This window comes from Haliotis cracherodii, unplaced genomic scaffold (assembly GCF_022045235.1).
Source record: "Haliotis cracherodii isolate W230 unplaced genomic scaffold, xgHalCrac1.p SCAF_6, whole genome shotgun sequence".
In the NCBI taxonomy this organism is placed as follows: Eukaryota; Metazoa; Mollusca; class Gastropoda; order Lepetellida; family Haliotidae; genus Haliotis; species Haliotis cracherodii.
In genome coordinates this window covers 16,775,173-16,796,884 of record NW_027266319.1, presented here as the reverse complement: position 1 = coordinate 16,796,884, position 21,712 = coordinate 16,775,173, and the positions used below count along the sequence as shown (strand labels likewise).

The 21,712-nt window shown below is 41.0% G+C and overlaps 1 protein-coding gene across 1 annotated transcript; it reads right to left on the bottom strand.

Moving 5' to 3' along the window:
* Positions 1–1,807: 1,807 nt before the first annotated feature.
* Positions 1,808–13,092, bottom strand: LOC139445143 (tafazzin-like). The gene is made up of 8 exons (XM_071226243.1): positions 12,943–13,092; positions 11,000–11,128; positions 9,958–10,170; positions 8,034–8,075; positions 7,123–7,185; positions 4,818–4,870; positions 3,800–3,877; positions 1,808–1,964 (listed from the first exon to the last, which is right to left on the bottom strand). The coding sequence occupies exons 1-8, from the start codon at positions 13,049–13,051 to the stop codon at positions 1,860–1,862; spliced, it is 792 nt and encodes a 263-aa protein (XP_071082344.1). The 5' UTR covers positions 13,052–13,092; the 3' UTR covers positions 1,808–1,859.
* Positions 13,093–21,712: the final 8,620 nt, after the last annotated feature.

Sequence of the window (21,712 nt, the reverse complement as noted above, 5' to 3'; positions counted from 1 at the left end):
ATGCATGCCATCGATCCCAATTGCGTGGATCCATGCTCATGATGTCAACCACTGGATTGTCTGGTCCAGACTCGATTATTTACAGACCACCATCATATAGCTGGAATATTGCCGAGTGAGGCGTAAAACAACAAACCAACCAACCAATCAAAAATATCATCACAACCAAAAAACTTAATCATGAGTGGATCATATGGATAACAGAACTTCAAAAAAATGTACTGGGAAAGCATGTATTTAAGCCCAAGGCCGAATTACGGGTTTCATCAGGATTTAGGACCAAATATTTCATCCAAAATTAATCCCTGGGCTAATACAACAAATATACAAGCATGACTATAGATTCTATTTCATTCAATTTTAATAAATCAACACTTTTGAAGTACAATGAACACAAGTGTAGTATGACTTTCATATGAATAAATGATTGACATAGTTATTTATTTTTATTTTCATTTTGACCGACCTTGTGTAGGAAAGCTGGAATAAATCTGTGAAACCTAAAAGTTACACAGTGTGGCCTGAGGCCCAAACACAGGTAGAATCTAACACTGACAGGCTGCTTCTGCACATCACTTGAGAGCACCGACAACTGGGAAACATTGGAGAGAGGGCATCCTTGTTTATCGTTTACTGTCCACAACACCAAATATCTGAACAGCCCATTACACGTCACATTACACGAACAACATTGGCATTGTACCAATTGTGTTTACATTTAGTAAATTTCCCTTTTTGAAACAAGAACATGTAACCAGTACTTTTATTATGTAAATAAGGGTGTCACATAAAAGAGAGTGAGTGAGTGAGTGAGTTGGGTTTAACGCCGCTTTTAACAGTATTCCCGTTATATCACAGCGTGTCAGATTAATGTTGGAGGAAGGCCCGAAGTGATGCAGGTCTCAGACATTTACCACTTCGGTGAAACCCACGAGCACGGATATACCTAGAAATATAATCGGGGCAAACCAGGATTCGAACCCACAATCATAGGTTTCTGGCTTGCCCAAGGGACACAACTCTGCACAGCGAATCATGGCGCCTTAGACGACTGGGCCACCTGTGCCCCAAGCTCAGGGATTAACAGCTCATCATAAACATAAACCTTGTCGGTGAAAGAGTGCACACAGGACCACAAACTGAGTTCACCATATCCGTTATTTTGCTATAAGCATGTTCGTCATATCCATCAATTTTATATCATAAGATATACAGCGAATATCCAGGACTGAAAAAGCAGTTTGTTTTATCCGTCAGTTCATTATAAGCATGTTCATTATGAACGTTGTTTCCTGTATTGAAATATGTGGTATTCAAGGCAATTCAGTTGAGAAAATGTTTAACGGTATGTCTTGCCATAGTCACACAATGATGACAATTTGTTTCACAACACTTTTATTTATGGTACATTAGAGGTAAGAATACTTCACCTTAATAACAGTCAATACTAACAATATAAATATTTTTCTAAATAAACTCATTGGACCCAAACTAGATTCCCGGGGCCCTGTTTCACAAAACAATCATAATGCTACGACTATCGTAAGTAACATACACTTACGACAGTCGTAAAGGTACAATCGCTTTGTGAAACAGGGCCATGGTTCAAAAAGCAATCGCAACGCTATGACTGTGAAAACTCCCGTAGTGTAACAGACTTGATTTGGTCCCAGCGATGAGACTGCTGCGACACATGGGTCTCTGGACACACACAGATCCGCAATCCTGTCAATAAATTCAATGAAGATGACTGAAGATGAGGTGATCATGTGAGTGGTCATTTCTCAAACACACACACACACACACACACACACACACACACACATACTGAACACACATTCTACAAACACACACACACACTATCTTCCCCGGTGTATATGCTGGTTATGAAGTATGTGGGCCTTGTCCTTCAACACCGACAGCTCCTCTTGTATCAAGTCTGTCAGTCGTTTACGTATCTCTCGCTGAAAAGAAGCAAACCAAATGTTATCTTCACAACTACTTCTGTATCATTATTTCAAATCCAGGGTGCTGTTGTACAAAACGATCTTAGCGCTAAGATGATCACAACTCCCATATGTTAAGATCATCAAAGTGCTAAGATCGCTTTGTACAACAGCACCATGGAAATTGACTATGCGACCAACGGGATCAGGTGGTCAAGCTTGCTGACTTGATGGATGCATCTTATCCCAATTGCGTGGATTGATGCTCATGATGTCAATCACTGAATTGTCTGGTCCAGACTCAATTATTTACATCCCACCGGCATATAGCTGGAATATTGCCGAGAGCAGCATTAAACAACAAACAAACCTGAACATAGAATTACAACTGTTGTAGCACTAAGGCCATTTTGTACAAGCAGAGCATAATTGATTGTAGTTCATGAAGGTACTGTTGGTGTGACGTCAGCCATCATGTAATTTGACGAAACAGTACAAGATCCTGACGGCCGATTTTTTTTGTTTCATGCCACACCCAGCAACACTAAGATGGCAGCCAAATAATTGAGTACAGACCTGAAATCACCTCTCACAACCAGGATAGGTTGTTGGGGACCAATTCTGACCAGAGCCCGGACATGGAGCTGACCAGGTCAACAGGAAATAGTCCCTTGCTTGACCATGTTAAGAATAGTAGCTGTCTAAAATTAGTGTCGACCAAAGAACCTGTTTTCCCTCAAGGTTTTCAGTGAAGTAGCACTCAAAACACATAGCCATCTGAGTCAAACTGACTAGACCGACAGAAACTGATCTGTTTGACTTTTGTCACTGGTTTCCGTCACTGTTTCCATCACTACAACACTACAGCTTCATCACACTTGTATCCTGTAAGTAGTCGAGTGTGTAAACGATGCTTCACGCTGTCTGGGAACAGGGACACACAATCAGCTTTGTGACGAGCGGATCCTCAAGCACTGGTAGACTTTTGGTGTTTCTACTCCAGGTAAATGTCCACCCTTACATGCCAACTTTGTTCTTATCATGCAGTAAGGCTGTTTTCATGATTATATTATATATATTATTATATATAAGCACAAACTTGCTGTGCTAAATTCCATCCCTAACCAACCAGCATATTGAGGTCATTAGAACTCTAAAGTAAACAATTATTCAAACTTTCCCTGTGTTTTAATGAGTGAGTTTGATCTTACCCCGCTTTTAGCAATATTCCAGCAATATCACGGCGGGGGACACCAGAAATGGGCTTCACACACTGTACCCATGTTGGGAATTGAAACCGGGTCTTCGGTGTGACGAGCGAACGCTTTAACTCCTAGGCTACCCAACCGCCCCTCCCTGTAGTTTGAGGCAAACTATCATAACAATTCTAAGACATACACAAAAGTATGACACGAGACAGAGACAAAGCACCAACATTTCCCAATCATTATATCATTTATCCATTTATTCATTGAACAGCTAAGATTAAACTGAAATAACTCTAAACACCATTTGAGAAAATAACTATTTTTGTCAGAATCAGTTTGGATCATTTTAAGTTGAATACAAACTTAGTCAGCTTATAAATGCCTTTAACAAAGGTGTGTATGTAAGAGTGAGTGAGTGAGTATGGTTTTTCACCGCATTTAGCAATATTCCAGCAATATCACGGCAGGGGACACCAGAAATGGGCTTCACACATTATACCCATGTCGAGAATCAAACCCAAGTCTTCGGCATGACAAGCGAACGCTTTAACCACCAGGCTACCCGACCGCCCCTCATGTATGTAAGATAAATGAAACCTGTCATTGAAAAACGAAGACTAATTTAATCTTCAAAGTGATACTTACAGGCGTTTTCTTTAGCTCACGGAGTTTGGCTAATTCCTCCTGAAAGTCGATGGGTTTACCAATAAGCACTGTGACTTTCTGAAAAACAAACCCAGCAAATCATATCACTGAAAAAGATCCTGAATAGTTCTGAAGTCAACTACTGTATGGAGGTAGACTTTCAGTGTGCAAAGAATAGAGTTATGTTCCCTTGACCAGCAACAGTAATGTGGCCACACTGAGATTACCTCCCTTTGACCAGTACTTGCTTTCCCTCACCATTTCATCAAACCGTTTTATTCCCCCAGACTACCATTCGTGACCAACTCGTGTTATTCCGGGACAAGCCGAATAGCGACTTGTGCCCTTACATGGCCATTTTTGCTACCTGGATCCGTCTTAGCGCAAACAGGCATACCAAAAACAACTGTCAACTCGTTGCGTAATGGTTCACATATATTTCCCCATATATAATATATTTCAGATGCAATTTAAAGCACATCGGGACATGCGGAATTATACCATATGATTGAACACATGAAACTGTGTCTTGGGTATATTATGTGAAATCAAAAATTATTTCTGAGGGATTCTTTGACGAAGAACTTGAAATCATACGTGCATTCTGACTGGTTTGTCGTATTTTCGCACATAACATTCATCGATATGGGGACGAGTCTTCTTGCAGGTTACAGAAAGGGGCGAGTGGTGACGAATGCCAGAATACAAGACTAAGAAACTAAATCAACCCAAAGATAGTACTGTGCACCAAGATGTTAAACTGAACAATGCAAATCAACTCCTTCAGATATATCATCACATCATTAACATTACGTAACCTTATCATGTCATACAATCTGAATATTTGACATAAAACAATAATCTGAGAAAATCAAATCTTTAACAGACAGAACAAACATATCATGAAGGTCATACACGAAAAAGACTTTGATTATTACACTGATGATAGTGAAAGAAGTAGTCTTAGATTGGATAGTGCATGTTGACCAATAATGGTCAGTTCGAGGCGACTACTGACCTTCTTAATGAGTGGAATATAGGGCGTCTTGTTGGGCAGCACATCATCCATTCCTACAACAAACTCAACTGTAGACGTGTCGACCAACATGAGAGAGGAACCACTAGAAATGAAATGACTTGCTAGTAAGGGACCGACCATTTGAGTCTGGGATTAGGCATCAAGATAAGACATGTCTTTTTTCAGGAAAACACCTTGCAACAATGTAATTTTTGATGCAGGCAATTTCTTTCTTTTTCCAAAAGTCTGAAACGTAATTATATTTATTAAGAATTTTTCAGTCAGCAATATTACAGATATATCACGTCAGTCGGCATTATTCCCGCTTTATCGCAACAGTCATCAATATTCCAGCTGTATCACAGCAGTCAGCAATATTCAAGCAATATCACGGCAGTCAGCAATATTCCCGCTTTACCGCAACAGTCATCAATATTCAAGCTATATCACAGCAGTCAGCAATATTCAAGCTACATCATGCTGCAGTCAGCAATATTCCAGCTATATCATGCTGCAGTCAGCTATATTCCAGCTATATCATGCTGCAGTCTGCAATATTCCAGCTATATCTTGCTGCAGTTGGCAATATTCCAGCTATATCATGCTGCAGTCAGCAATATTCCCGCTATATCATGCGGCAGTTGGCAATATTCCAGCTATATCATGCTGCAGTCTGCAATATTCCAGCTATATCATGCTGCAGTCGGCAATATTCCAGCTATATCATGCTGCAGTCGGCAATATTCCAGCTATATCATGCTCCAGTCGGCAATATTCCAGCTACATCATGCTGCAGTCGGCAATATTCCAGCTACATCATGCTGCAGTCGGCAATATTCCAGCTACATCATGCTGCAGTCGGCAATATTCCAGCTACATCATGCTCCAGTCGGCAATATTCCAGCTACATCACGCTGCAGTCGGCAATATTCCAGCTACATCATGCTCCAGTCGGCAATATTCCAGCTACATCATGCTGCAGTCGGCAATATTCCAGCTACATCATGCTCCAGTCGGCAATATTCCAGCTACATCATGCTGCAGTCGGCAATATTCCAGCTACATCATGCTCCAGTCGGCAATATTCCAGCTATATCATGCTCCAGTCGGCAATATTCCAGCTACATGACAGAGATGAGCATTATTAACGCTATATCACGGCAGTCAGCAATATTCCAGCTATATCCTAGAGGTCAGCAGATTCCAGCTACATGACAGAGATGAGCAATTTTAACGCTATATCACGGCAGTCAGCAATATTCCATCTATATCACAGAGGTCAGCAAGATTCCAGCTACATGACAGAGATGAGCATTATTAACGCTATATCACAGCAGTAGGCAATATTCCATCTATATCACAGAGGTCAGCAAGATTCCAGCTACATGACAGAGATGAGCAATTTTAATGCTATATCACGGCAGTCAGCAATATTCCAGCTATATCCTAGAGGTCAGCAGATTCCAGCTACATGACAGAGATGAGCAATTTTAACGCTATATCACGGCAGTCAGCAATATTCCAGCTATATCCTAGAGGTCAGCAGATTCCAGCTACATGACAGAGATGAGCAATTTTAACGCTATATCACGGCAGTCAGCAATATTCCAGCTATATCACAGCAGTCAGCAAGATTCCAGCTACATGACAGAGATGAGCAATTTTAACGCTTCCCGCCATATCACGGCAGTCAGCAATATTCCAGCTTTATCCTAGAGGCCTTGGCCAGGGAAACCAGTGGATGATAGCATAAGCAGCAAACCCCATAATAGAGGCATTATGACATACAATAAACCAAGTCACCTGATGCTCATAATTCAGTCGCCTCTTACAACAGGCATGTTATTGGACCTACTCTGCCCAGGAATTCCTCTTGGCTGTTAAATAGGGACACATTCACAGCCTTTGAAATTTTTGTTCTTTTTAAACTAGTGCAAAGGGCTAGAGTTTACATTATTTCCCTAGTCCTCAGAGTTTGCACCTTACTTACCCTCATCCCAATTTCGTAGTCTCATTTAGTAGGCTTGAGGGAATTTCGAAGGCTGCATTTGGGTCAGAAGTTTGTCTACCTTTTTAAGCAAAAGTAAATGCTTTTACTGGAGGATGTCTTTGTGATGCGACAGACGATGGATTGCATGAGTTATGAGGATACACAATCAGTCAGGTAACCCACAGCCACCAACCGATCCTTCATTTCAATTCGTAAAAGCGGGTGCTGGAGACCTCCGCTGCCTCGACATCCACACAGAGACAATGAGACGAGGACAAGACAAGTGTAACATGGCAGCATCTCAGTGCAACTCACCAAAATGGAACATGGGCAGGACTAACGGTGTGATGTTACTCTCGCTGATGAGACGCCCAACACCTGCAACAACAGACAGGGTAAACCTCGGCTCACTCATAGTCCTGGGTTAGAAAACTAACAGTTTTCATCGACTAGTCCTTATAATGATAACATAGCAAAACCCTTAAAAAGGGCTCACTCACTCAAGCGCAAATATTGACAGAAACAGACAGGGTAAACCTCGGCTCACTCACACGCAAATATTGACAGAAACAGACAGGGTAAACCTCGGCTCACTCATACGCAAATATTGACAGAAACAGACAGGGTAAACTTTTGCTCACTCATACGCAAATATTGACAGAAACATACAGGGTAAACATCGGCTCTCTCATACGCAAATATTGACCGAAACATACAGGGTAAACATCGGCTCACTCACACACAAATACTGACAGAAACAGACAGAAAATACATTCCCCTTACAAAGCAAGGTGGAATAGGTCATTTATACTTTCACAGGATATCTACTACTCAGAAGAAATTAAAGAACACCCCATTGTTTAATGCCTCTAGATAATCTGTCAAGGCTGGTGGGTATTGCAACACACAGCCTTCCAGCTGTGGGTGTTCTTTAACTTCTTTTGAATAGTATACATCACCAGCAACTTACAGTGGCTTAAAGATCAGAGTACTTCAGAAATTGTTTCAAAAGGGAGAATTTGTAGAATACCAAATCTGAACAGTTATACAAGTGCAAATTAACCCAAAACAGTCATAAGATCGTGGAAGAAATATGACAAAAAATATTTGTCTTTATACTCATCATGTTTATATCTAATGGTTCTTTTAATATACAATATCTGTTTTAGCCATATTTCAAGCGAAGCAACACTTTGAATGAGTCATGAACAAAGTGAGTCACTCACCCCATTTCAGCCTCATCTGTTGATGGGTTTCATTAACTTTGCCTGTCAAAATAAAAAACACAATATAACTTAATAATCTAAGTAAAATTGAAAAGTAATCTTTACCTTAAGTTATGGGAAAAATTATTATGCAACATGTGCTTTGTTGTATTTTCTAGTCTGCTGAAGTACCTATGAGTAATAATATACATCTTCCTGAGGCAAGAGAGTTAACTTTCAACCTTGCTGAAAGAAGATCAGATCAATAATCAAGATCTACATAGTAATAAAACAGGTCTTACCTAGCAAAGTGCATAAAATCACTTGAGCACATTAATTAAAAACATGAAAATGTTTGTAAAATATCTGTTGATACCCAGTTGAAGGTACGCATGCTTTGCAAATCCTGCAATCGACCAAAATCTGCACGGCACTTGCAATGTTATTTACAAACCAGATATCGACCTTGTTACGCAATTTTGACTACACTGCATAGACTTGTTACTCAAACAAAATATTATTCAGAAATTCAAACCTAGTTCAGGAAGGGTGGAAACTGGACTGCTATGGGCAGTTAACACCCTTGCCTCAGGAGGAAGATCAATATGTTAACTATCTATCAACCATTCATGGAAGAAATGCTGGAGAAGAAGAAAAAAGAAAAAGTAAGAAAGAAAGAAATCTGCATTATACACAAATTGTGGCGATAAAATACATACACACATAGGGAGAACATGCTTCAACCCTTTGAAGAAGATAACCCAGCTCAGTAACAATTCCCTGTGAGTGGACAACTGATAGCTGTAGCCTTTAACCAGTTCTATCTAATTGAGACAGTATCTGGGCATGGCATCATGACCAACCTGGGGATATCACCAGTAAGGGAGAGAGTCAATGTGTCCGTCTTCCCAAGGCATGGGAGTTAACTGACTGTAAATGTTCAGTTTCCAGCCTTGCCGAACTAGGCTGGAATTTCTCGGTTCGATCGTAGCACCACCAGTGGCTTTTACGAGTTATGTCCCTTCTATGTCTCTCCTATTGACTACCGGTAATCATATTATTCCACCTCTCATATCATTTGCATTTGCTTCAAACAAAATGGTGGTACCCAGGCAAGACGATCTGATCGATGATCAAGATATATATTGTAATAAAACGGGTCTTACCTCGCAAAATGCATCAAATCACATGAGCACCTTGTTTAAAAACATGAAATGATTTGTAAAATATCTTGTCGACACCCAGTTGACTGTACACATCCTCTGCAAATCATACAATCGTCTGAAATTTTGTTTACGAACCGAATGTTGATTTCATTATGCAAACTAGCCAAACTGTAACTCCATAATACCAGCCTAGTTCGGCAAGGGTGGATACTGGACTTTTACAGTCAGTTAACTCCCTTGCCTCGGGAAGATGGGGATATATGTGGGGGACTGAAAGCAGGTCTTCATGACCAAATGCAAAACTTGGAAGAACCAGGCTACACAGACAAAGTTGTCTTTAGGCTGCAGGATTAAAGCTCTATCGTGGTGTCTGGTGAAGATTCAACTCTGAATAAGACTAACCAGCACAATATTTTGAACTAACATGTCTGCCTGCAGAATTCAGAGAGACTCGTGACATTTCCTTGTGGACTTCCAATTTTACAAGATGGCAACTCTGTAGCAGAGTATTTTTGTGACCCCCTTGCCTCAGGAAGATGAAATGTGTCATGCCAGCCAGCATTATTTAAAGAAATATCGGACCATAGAAGATCCGGGGTAGAATAGATCTTCTGGAAGCCATGCTTGCCGTAAAACACGACTATGCTTGTTGTATAAGCCGATGAACGGGATCGGGTGGTCAGGCTCGCTGGCTTGGTTGAAGCATGTCATTGCATCTATCATCTCAGAACAAAGAATCCATTACACCCCAAGACATAGCCCTGACTGACAGCACCCACCTTCCGGGAACATGTGTACCCACTCTCCCAGGTGCAACTTTTCCAGCATGTAATCGACACTGCGCTGGTACACCCCTGCACCCCTCACTACCGGCACAGTTTTACCCAGACTGAAGAACAGCGCATGCCAGTACTTGGTGAAGCAAACGTCTTCAGCCGCTAATGTCCAGCGTAACGTACTCTGGTCCATCACATACCGAATCTTTAGCATTCCTGAAACAGACACAATGGGTTATTTTGGGGGGTAGTGGCGTGTGTTTTAAGTGAGAATAGTGGCAAATAGCGGCACAGGTGGTAATTGGGCACAGTGGCATGTGTAAAAAGTAGGCATAATAGCATGTGTAAAAAGTAGGCGTAGTTGAATAGTTGATAAGTAGGCATTGTGGAAAAATTGATAAGTGGGCATAGTGGTATGGATGGTCAGTGGGCATAGTGAAATAGTTGATAAATGGGCAAAGTGGAATAGTTGATAAGTTGGCATGGTAGTATGGGTGATAAGTGGGAATAGTGTAATAGTTAATAAGTGAGCATAATGGTATGGGTGATAATTTGGCATTGTGGAATAGTTGATAAGTGGGATAGTGTAACAGTTGATAAGTGGGCATAGTGGTATGGGCAATAAGTGGGCATCGTGGAATAGTTGATAAATGGGCAAAGTGGAATAGTTGATAAGTTGGCAAAGTGGAATAGTTGATAAGTTGGCAAAGTGGAATAGTTGATAAGTTGGCAAAGTGGAATAGTTGATAAGTTGGCCTGGTAATATGGGTGATAAGTGGAAATAGTGGAATAGTTGATAAGTGAGCATAGTGGTATGGGGATAATTTTGCATTGTAGAATGGTTGATAAATTGGCATAGTGGTATGGGTGATAAGTGGGCATAGTGGTATGGGTGATAAGTGGGCATAGTGGAATAGTTGATAAGTGGGCATAGTGGAATAGTTGATAAGTGGGCAAAGTGGTATGGGTGATAAGTAGGCACAGTTGATATGGATGGTGGTATCATACTACGTCGTAAGTGGAACAGGGTTCTGGGGAAACTTACCCCACAGAATAGGGTCGTCCAGACAGCTGTGGTGATTAGTAACTGTAACTAGGCCTTGTTCTTTCGGACGGTTCTCTATGGCATCATACAGTTGTGTCCTGTTGTGCACTTTGAGTGTATTCAACCATTCTGTAAGAACACAATGACACAAAGCTAGAACATCTAAAAGAAACAGAGAAAGTAAGACTGTCTAATCACACGGTTCTCACTCAATGTGCTTGGTCTAAATAACCAAATGTATAACTGGTCATTAATATCTCAACATTGTAGAAATAAATCATTGTGATGAAATAAGATTTTTTGTTGTGTTTAATTTGCATATATATCTGGAAAAATGTATTGCAACACCAGAATATTTCATAACCTCATAGAATAAATTTGAACTGATAAATGTCCAGAACTATGGAATGATATCACTGGCTTGTCTTGCCAACCATACATGCTACTCATGTCCAAACTGTAGCCTTTGCAATTCTGGCACATCACTTACTCACAAAAGTACATGTATGTTCAAGTAACCATTTCAGTGAGTAAAAGAAGAAAAAGGGTCCACCCCGGTTACATAACTCTTCAAGGATTGCTCATTATCGTGTCCAGAGACAGACATAATTCCTAGGGCACCAGCGCCCCCTCAGGCATCTGTGTGGCTACTGTGGCACAGACACAGTGGTTTGAATATGTTGGGGAAAACCTTGCAGTATGAGAGATAGTTAATATCCTCTCGCCATATTTTTCCCAGGTAATAATATCGACATGTTTGACATATTAAAAAATACTATTTCACCAATAACTGATGTCGAATCGCCATCTTGCTTGACAATAATGAAAGAACAGTGATACATTAGGATACATTAGATAACAGGGGAGGTAATTTGAACAATGCCATAACTCAAAACGTTTACTTTATCACAGGATAAAGTACTGTCGGTACCTTTGATCTTTTACCGAAGCATATAAGAATGTACTATAAGATTGATAATTACTTTGATTACAAGACCTTTATATTTCTTGTCAAGAATTTGGTACAGTGTACCGGTTCTTCATAAAGGGTTCTTTGCACTGATGGAACCAACTATATGCCATGATATGCTTATGGTTGTTAAACGCCGCACTCAGCAATATTCCAGCTATATGACGGCGGTCTGTAAATAATAGAGTCTGGACCAGACAATACAGTGATTAATATCATGAGCATCGATCCACGCATTTGGGATCGATGATATGCATCAACCAAGTCAGCAAGCCTGGTCAATATTTTAACTATTGAGTGTGTTTAGGCCCCAACAAGAGAAAGAAAAGTTAATCTAGAATGCACTGACTAGGGTAGACATGAAATCATGTACTGCATTCCTTTACTATCTGACATCAACTGGTCGCAATGGCATAGCTACAATTCACGCCTTCATAATGTTTTAAGGAACAGCTCGGTGCTCCTGTTAAATGCTGCATAATTTTTTAAGACTAATAATCATATGCGTATACTGAGATACTCTCCTTATTGTAAGCATAATCTTATTAAATGTTAGGCCAAAATTGCCTGAACTGATCAAATCTGGAGTTAGCAGTTGAATGTTATAAATAATAAATTGAAATCTTAAAACCACATTACTGTTAGTTCATCTAATTGGTATCTGAACAGGGATAACTAGTATTTGTCAGTGACTCACAAGCACAATCAACGAAATCTGCTCAGGTCATGACCTTATCATGTTTACAAAACCAGGACAAGCCTAAACACGTGCAAAAGAGTAAATAGGACTTAGTTTGTTGAGTGATGTGACTCATGTGGGGTTAAAACAACTACGTCTTATGTGTTGGTAAGGCACACTACGTGTCACAATGGTAAAGTGGAGCAATGCCGTACTGTCTTGACAGGTAGAACATGTTCGAAGTTCACACGTGTTTGACATGCCACAAGCCAACAGAATTAAAGAAAGTCGTACCCAACCAAAATTTGCTCAACGTTCCAACCATCGCAACTGTAAGCCTGCTGGAAACATTCCAAGTAAAAGTTGGTTTACTTGGAAACAACCAACTGTTTCCAAGAGGCATCGTGGTGTACTTTGTAAAACTTGAAACGTGCGTCTATGAAAACATTAACAACCGGAAATAGGGCTTTTCTTCACTTCTGTACACACAAGAGTGACTAAGGGAGTTAACTCAGCGTTGTTCCGGGACAAATCGAATGGAGACCTTCTTGTTAGTTACGTTAAGATGCGCGTTATGTCAAATAGTCCCATTTATCACAGTGTGACTAAACATGATTTTAGCATAATACGCCGTTGTCAGGCCGGGATATTCTGTGTGCCCCTAAAGCACTGAATCTTAAAATTGTATAGCCTTCAGTTAGCAGATGCACAATACAGCATCTTATTAGCACTCAATCTTGTACCGAACCTTGGACTTTCCGCAATGAATTTTATAGTCATGAGAAAATATTAAACAATCCTTTTTCATAGACCCGTCCATTTGCAATATCAGCATCATATTAAAATGATCTCATTTCGATGCAGATCTCCACATGATTAATTCGTTTTATTAATAATCTATGTTGCACATATATATGAGGAGCCGTTTTATTATATATTCCTGATTTTATTATATAAATAATAAATATATTGATCTCACAAAATCGAATTTATGATGTAAAATAATTACTGATATCACAAACTGGAATTTTATATATCATATATAAATCTGTGATATCTTAAATGTTTGGGTTTTTTATCACTAAATCGAATTTGTCATTTATTCAATTTTAGATATCAGTAAATTGAATGTGATTAATTCCCCATTGCACAATAACTGCTCCTTTTGACTTCAGATCGATTTTAACGAATTTTCACTGCTGCACTACAGCCTCCGTGGTCTAGTGGTAGAGTGTCCGGAGAGCGGAAGGTCCGGGTTTCGATCCCCGGCCGCGTCATACCAAAAGACGTTAAAAGATGGTATTTGTTGTTACCCTGTCTGGCGCTCGGCATTAAGGGGCTAAAACAAGGACTGGTCCGCTCGGAGTCAGTATACTGTGTCTGAGTGGGGTATCCATGTTAAACTGCGGCATGGTATCTCAGTGAGCTAGCACTATAAATCGGCATCAGTCCGGACTAGTACAAGCAGCCACACACACAAACACACGTGCATGCACGTCGCTATATAAGTGCAATAATCTTGGACGCGACGTTAAACCCAATTTCACCTCACCTCACCTCACTGCTGCACTGAATTGAGTGTTGAGTTAGATGCATTTGAATAATTGGGATGTTAATCGCTGCTTTCCTAGTATATTTTAGGGAAGATAAATGATGAAACCCAAACTCTGGTATTCCGAAAAGAATATATTCGAGCTGTCACTTAAAAAAATATGCGCCATTTTTACAATTTGCATGCCAATGTTTTGTGAAAGCGAGCCATGAATTTTGTTTGCATTATTTACCTTTTTCTGTATAATTTATTACCATATTATTCTTTGAATAATCTTTTCATAATGCCCCATTTTATTCGCGTGTTTCATTGTTCACTGTATCATACTGTACCTTGTCTAATAAGAAATATACGGTAACTTTGACCCAGAGGATCAACACTGCGCAGAGGTATTTTGTAACATACCAACCTACTGATGCAAGTATCTGTACTGTCATAAAGCGCTGGGGGCACGGGTGGCCCAGTCGTCTATGGCGACGCGTTTCGCTGTGCAGATTTGCGTCCCTTGGGCACGCCAGAAACCTATGATTGTGGGTTCGAATCCCAGGTCGCCCCGATTATGTTTCTAGGTTTGTCAGCACCATACCCGTGCTCGTGGGTTTCACCGAAGTGGTAAACGTCTGAGACCTGCATTACTTCGGGCTTTCCTCCCACATTAAGCTGACACGCCGTGATATAACTGGAATACTGTTAAAAGCGGCGTTAAACCCAACTCACTCACTCATAAAGCGCATATATGTAACCCAGAAGGTAAAACAAATTGTAACTTGCATGTGGTACCTTCCGAATCAGGATTGATTATAAGGCACTTTTCAGTTAAAATATTTATGTAATAATACAATGAAATTTCTTTTAGTAAAACCTATATTATGTTTTCACAACAATGACTTCCTGAAACGACCGCCTCCGTGGCCTAGAAGTAGAGTGTCGGCCCGGAGAGCGGAAGGTCCGGGGCTCGATCCCCGGCTGCGTACTACCAAAAGACGTTAAAAGATGGTACTTGTTGTTACCCTGCCTGGCGCTCGGCATTAAGGGGCTAAAACAAGGACTGGTCGGCTCAGAGTCAGTATACTGTGTCTGAGTGGGGTATTCATGTTAAACTGCGGGATGGTATCTCAGTAGGCTAGCATGCACTATAAATCGGCATCAGTCCGGACTAGTTCAAGCAGCCACACACCCATGTGCATGCACGTCGCTTGATAAATGCAATAATCTTGGACGCGATGTTAAACCCAATTTCACCTCATCTCACTTCCTGAACATTTGTTATGTCTACATGTATATCTTCAGAGGTAAAGATATTAATATTTTTTCATAATTAGTCTTTTTAAAGCAATAGCTATTGTTGTAATATTATTTTATAATGAAGTAGATCTGTGGAGACATGTAGATATTGTCAAAATCGAAAATCCACAACCTTGTGAGTGCGGGGTTTGTTTTAACCATGAACCATACTTCTCTATTAGAGTAATGCTAAAATGTTTACTCCTGTAGTTTTACACGTCAATTATTATGCACACTGTCCAAAGGCGCTAATATCCCGCTATTGGGTCAATGATTCCCGCATAGCGATATGCTGTAGGGCTATCCCCGACCCCCTCGACAGACAAACCAGTCTAGGACAGAACGTGACCTCTTATGATTGTGCCGATAAACACAAACATGTTTAGTGTAATAGTTTATAGTTACCAGATAGGATAGGAATGTTATAAAAAATATTATCATAAATATTTACGTATTTTGTTCGTACGCATATCATTATTCAAAAGCGAGACATTGTCGGGATCGGGTGGTCAGGCTCGCTGACTTGGTTGATGCATGTCATCGAATCCCAGTTGCGTAGGTCGATGCTCATGATATCAATCACTGGATTGTCTGATCCAGACTCGATTATTTACAGACCGCCGTCATATAGCTTGAATATTGCTGAGTGCGGCGTAAAACAACAAACACACAAACAAATATGGAGACAAAGATTGTGTTTCTTTTAAAATTGTGTACACTATCGCTAACTTTCCAACGATTACTCATCCCCATGTACCGTCCTCAAACCAAAAACGAATAAGACACGGCGTTTGGCGCCCTGCAATAATACATCCATTTAAAATGCGCAAGATTCCATTCACCAAGTGAATACTCAAAGTGTGAAACCATTATTAGCTGGCTGTTGAGGCCTATCTCACCTGAATACGTCGTCGGCTTTTTGCTAGCTCTGCGCCATAGCTCTACACACACACTAGTACACACGCGCACACACACACACACACACACACCACCCAAACCAACCCCACCACACACACTTACAAACAGCCACGCTACCCCCCACCCCACAACACACAGAGGCACACCTACACGCACTCATGCACACACACTCTCACACACGCCAAAGCGTTGATCGGTATTCATCAACCGATGCTGAATACGGGTCAAAACATCATTCGCTTTCTCACCTTGTAGACACGTCAGACACATACCATAAACTATGTCCAGCCACCATTATTCCTTACATGCACACACAATATGTCAATTCTACTTACCATGTCAACATTATTACCTGTACAACTTAGACTCGTGAAGGTTAAACCCGTGTCAGGTAGACATTGAGGTTCATACATGTATATCACTGCAACAACAGCCTGGCTGGCTGGTCGGATCACTGGGCGTGGCATCACGCTCCCCGTCGAAATCAATCCCCCAGGAACACAGCGCTGGGGTGCCGACACCATCTGACAACACCCACAGACTCTGTCCCCCTGGGGGTCCCCAGGGATCAGTACCCGACGCTCATAGCACACCCTGAGGCGCGATTGCGAGGCCGCTTTATCGGGCACGTCACCCCAAGGACCGAGCTGAATTCACTTGATCTGTCTACATCGGTAACAGGGTTACCGACCCGCCCGACCTCCGTCCGGTAGGTATGCGGCTCAGCCCCTGGGCCCGAGGCACACGAACGCACCCCGGGCCCATACTGTTATCTCACGGCTGTGTCGGTCATTGTTGGTAGTTCGAAGTAAGCGGCGTCATGTCACCATCCCCACGAAGACAACATCAGCTCGCCATGGCGTCCCACCTCGCCGACAGCAAGGACTGGGTCACCTACAAGCTTCTGCGTCTCCCTGGTTCAAAGCGACTGTGACGCAGACAGGGAAGATTTACTTTATATACCCTCATGTTTGTGCCTAATCAGCATAACGAAGTCACGTGAACGGTATCGACGGGAAACAGTGTTACGGTACGAGCGAGGCGTCTTAATGTTCTTGGAAACCGTGTTCTAGGTGATCGTTGTTAACTGTGTTGAGATGATTAGGCTTAACGCCTGTTTGAACACATTCAGATGTATTCTATCACGGAAGAACAGTATGAATTCATTTAGGTGCTCTGTTACAGCTGTATCATTTGGACTGGATTCTGAAGACCCCAAACGAAGGTGTGGTGGCGAACGCTTTAACAACTAGGCTATCCGATCACACCTTATCATAATAGAATGGAGATAGAGTGCACTTGGTAGTTCAGAATCATTTGAACAGTTCTTTATCACGGCGTCACAGTTTGTGGAGGATGTAAGCCCGAAGGGATGCAGGAGTTTGACATTTACCTCTTGATGCAACCCAAGCTCAAGTGCATGGTGATGACAAACCAAGAAACAATATTAGAGCGAATCTGGGATTCGAACCTACGATCATGGGTTCTGTCTGCATAAGTGACGCAACGCTTCACAGCGAACTGGGATGGTATAGACAACTGGGTGATACCTTTTGTAATGCATACTTTAATATTTTTGTAATTTTGTATTTATCCCTTACGTTGAAGCACACACACACTATCGTTAACTAACACACACACACACACACACACACACACACACACACTATCACTAGTGTGCCAGAATGTTCAATATTTGATCATCAGAGGCATTCGTGACCAACTCATGTTATTCCAGGACAAGCCGAAAAGCAGGTTACGGAAAGAGGCGAGTGGTGACGAATGCATCTGAGGACGGTTGTCAATGCAACGTGCGGGGTGCGTTTTCACTACAGTGGAACAGTTCGCGGGTAGAAGCCAGTCGTCAAAACGCAACCCAGATAAGTTTGGCGATTTCCGCGATGTTGTGCAATCCGCTACAATCATGTGATGCAATGTTAAGGAAACGTTGAAACATCTCCATATTAGTCAGTATAGGTACATACGTTGATCACAAATTATATTTTTAATATCTAAAAATATATTATGAGATATCTAAACATGTATTTTATGATATCCCTAGACTAATTCGATTTTTTCAATTATTTATTTTTTATGTCATAATATCGGTGATGTTTAAAAATCAATCAATTTAATTTGTGGTATCATTAACTGCTCCCTTGACTTCACGTAGATTTGTACGAACATTCACTGCTGCATGGAAATGAGTGTTGATGTCGATAATAGGAATAAATAGGACGCCAATCGCAGCTTTCTTGGTATATTTTAGACGTGGTGAAACCTACTGAAGTGCTGTGTGTTCAGATCTGATGTCGGGAGCTATGACATTAAGCTTGGTGAAGTATGCCGGATGTTGGGTACCCATGTGTTAACTGGTCCATTGGATGATATGCAGGGTCAGCTCACTTGCTATACATCATGGCCACAGTATGGTGGATTTTATGAGCGCTTCAACAGCTTTTCTTCACTCACAAGTTTCCGGAATGAATCAAATTATTTTCCACTGAACTGTTCATTCAGAATTCATCCATCTATCGAGCCTAAACACAGGCATATAAGCATAATTATAAGAATACTAACAGTGAAGTTAAAAATAATTAAGTGGGAAGGGAGTGAATTGCAGACTTTCATGTATAAATTCCAGTCAATATGTACCAATGTGACTGATATATGTATAGATACATAGGAACTGATTGAACCAGGCAGCATTATACATCCTTAATCTGTACCAACTAGCTGCAGTCCAGGCAAGAAGACTCTACAAGCAGCCTTCACAAGCTATTGACCTACACACGCCATGGTGGGACGGGGAGCTTGAAGAAATAAAGTGTGAAAAGTATAGAACATTAAGTGAGTGAGTGAGTTTGGTTTTACGCCGCTTTTAGCAATATTCCAGCAATATCACGGCGGGGGGACACCAGAAATGGTTTGCACTATAACACAACCTTTCGATAACTTTGATATCTGAACAGGGAATATCACCAGTTCCCCTTTGAGTTGTTTTTGTTTTGATAGTACATATCCCTTTATTGGCTTGTAAAGGTAAACAAAACTGTGTCTCACTTCCAACAAGTTTGGACGTAAATACAAGTACCAAATATCTGCAACAAGAGTCTACCTCCATTTTATGACCATTAAAAACAAAGGACTCAAACAAAACAACTGTTCGTATAGCTCTAGCACAAGTACTGAGGATTGAATGCATTGAAACTATAATATCTAAATATTTACCACGGACACCCACCACATGCAACCCATCCAACAGAATCTCAAGCTTAAAGGAATCAAACTCCTTTAAAAAGTAAATGCATAAAAACTTTAATAACCTTTGCCTGCGTACTTATGAGCAATAACACCTATAGACAGAACGTGTTATCACCTGTTGAATAAATGACTCTAAATCGGGTTAATCCTTAATATAGATATCACACCACTACAGCAACCTACAATTTAAAACATACAACATATTTTACGAATAATATTTATAAAGATACACCTCTATAATTATCTGGATTATTTGTATCACCAGACTTAAATAAAGGACATAGTATACCGGTACTTTATCCCCATTCACTTGGGATTTCTCCATCATCAATATTCTATTAAACAGAAAGGTCATTATTGGAGTGATTTGTTGTTAAGGCTTCTGTGTCTATGAGTAATACACGTGAAGAATGTTTAACCCAATTTTCATAAAGAATAGTGCTTGATATATATTTGCTACAGGTTGCCTTGCTTTTAAAGTTTTCAAAACAATCTTAGATCATTTCTCGCCCCAGTTAGTTTAAACCGTTGAGTTTCCTGACGGTTCTTTATTTACAAAAGTGGATTTATGTATCGCAGTTTCCTAGTGCTTCAAAGTCTGTGCCTTCGTCTCCAGGCTCTTAATGTTCTTGGGCGGCCGGGTAGCCTAGTGGTTAAAGCATTCGCTCGTCACGCCGAAGACCCGGGTTCGAATCCCGACATGTGTGAAGTCCATTTCTGGTGTCCATTTCTGTTCATTTCTGCGTATTCCCTCTTATCATAAGCCCCTCCGGGCAGGACCCTTAATCTCATGAGGGGCTTATGATAAGAGGGAATACGCCGAATGTTTGCTGAATATATTAAACAGACAAAGGGCATAGAATTTCGGTGCACTTGGAAACATATTGAACCAGTTAGGTATTTCGATAAATGAAATGTTAAATAAGTATTGAAATGGTTTGCACTATTTCAAATATAAGTATTGAAATGGTTTGCACTATAACAGTTGTTCTAACGTGACCCGGGCCGTAATGGGATGTCCTCTGCGGTAGCGAGAACTTGTATCTGATTTTAATGAGATTGAGGTAATCTAAGCATGTGACTAATCCTGTTTTGGTTTTTTAAAGCATTCATTGTTTATTGTTAAGCAAGTTTTTCTCTGCAGCCGTTGTAATATACAGCTACCAGCCGACTCGTCTCGCATCAAAACACGGGCTGTGAACTCGCGGGCAGGTGACCACGGAGTACGCTGATCACTGTGTCGGATTAACGAGACTGATTAATGAGGGATTTCGGTAATTCTTTGCAAATTAGGTGTTTCGGAGTCGGATTGCGAAACTGTCGGATTAACGGGTCTAAACAGCACTGATTTAATCGGTTTCAATAATTAGTGTCGGATAAAGCCGTTTGTCGGATTAACGAGACTTGACAGTGTATGGTTTTTGAAGAGTGTGGGAGAGTCCCATCACAATATATTTATATACATATTGGTGCAAAATTATTAACCTTAACACGTCACGTGACCGACCTCGCGGGGCAGCGAATGGACCGGGACCGCTTCCTACGGCGTCATTGGCGTCATTCCCAACAGGCACTACAAACCGAATGGGCTAGAACATTCCCGTACAGGCACCACAGGACGATTGGGCTATACCATTCCCCAACAGGCACCACAGACTGAGTGGGCTATTCCATTCCCTAACATACACCACAGACTAAGTGGGCTGTACCACTCCTCAGGACATTCACCCACATTGTGAAACCCACGGGTATGATGCTGACAAACAAACAATCATTATTAGAATTTGGAACTGGAACCTATGAACATAGAAACCTGGAACGCCTGAGGGACGTATACGTTTACCCCTGCACAAATAATGGCACTGTCTACAACATTTACAACATTTGCTTCTCGCACATTGTATATTTCTTTTTCTTTCTTTTTTTGTTTAACGCCGCAATATTCCAGCTATATGACGGCGGTCTGCGAATAATTAAGTCAGGACCAGACAATCCAGTGGTTGACATCATCAGCATCGATCTACGCAATTGGGATACAATGACACA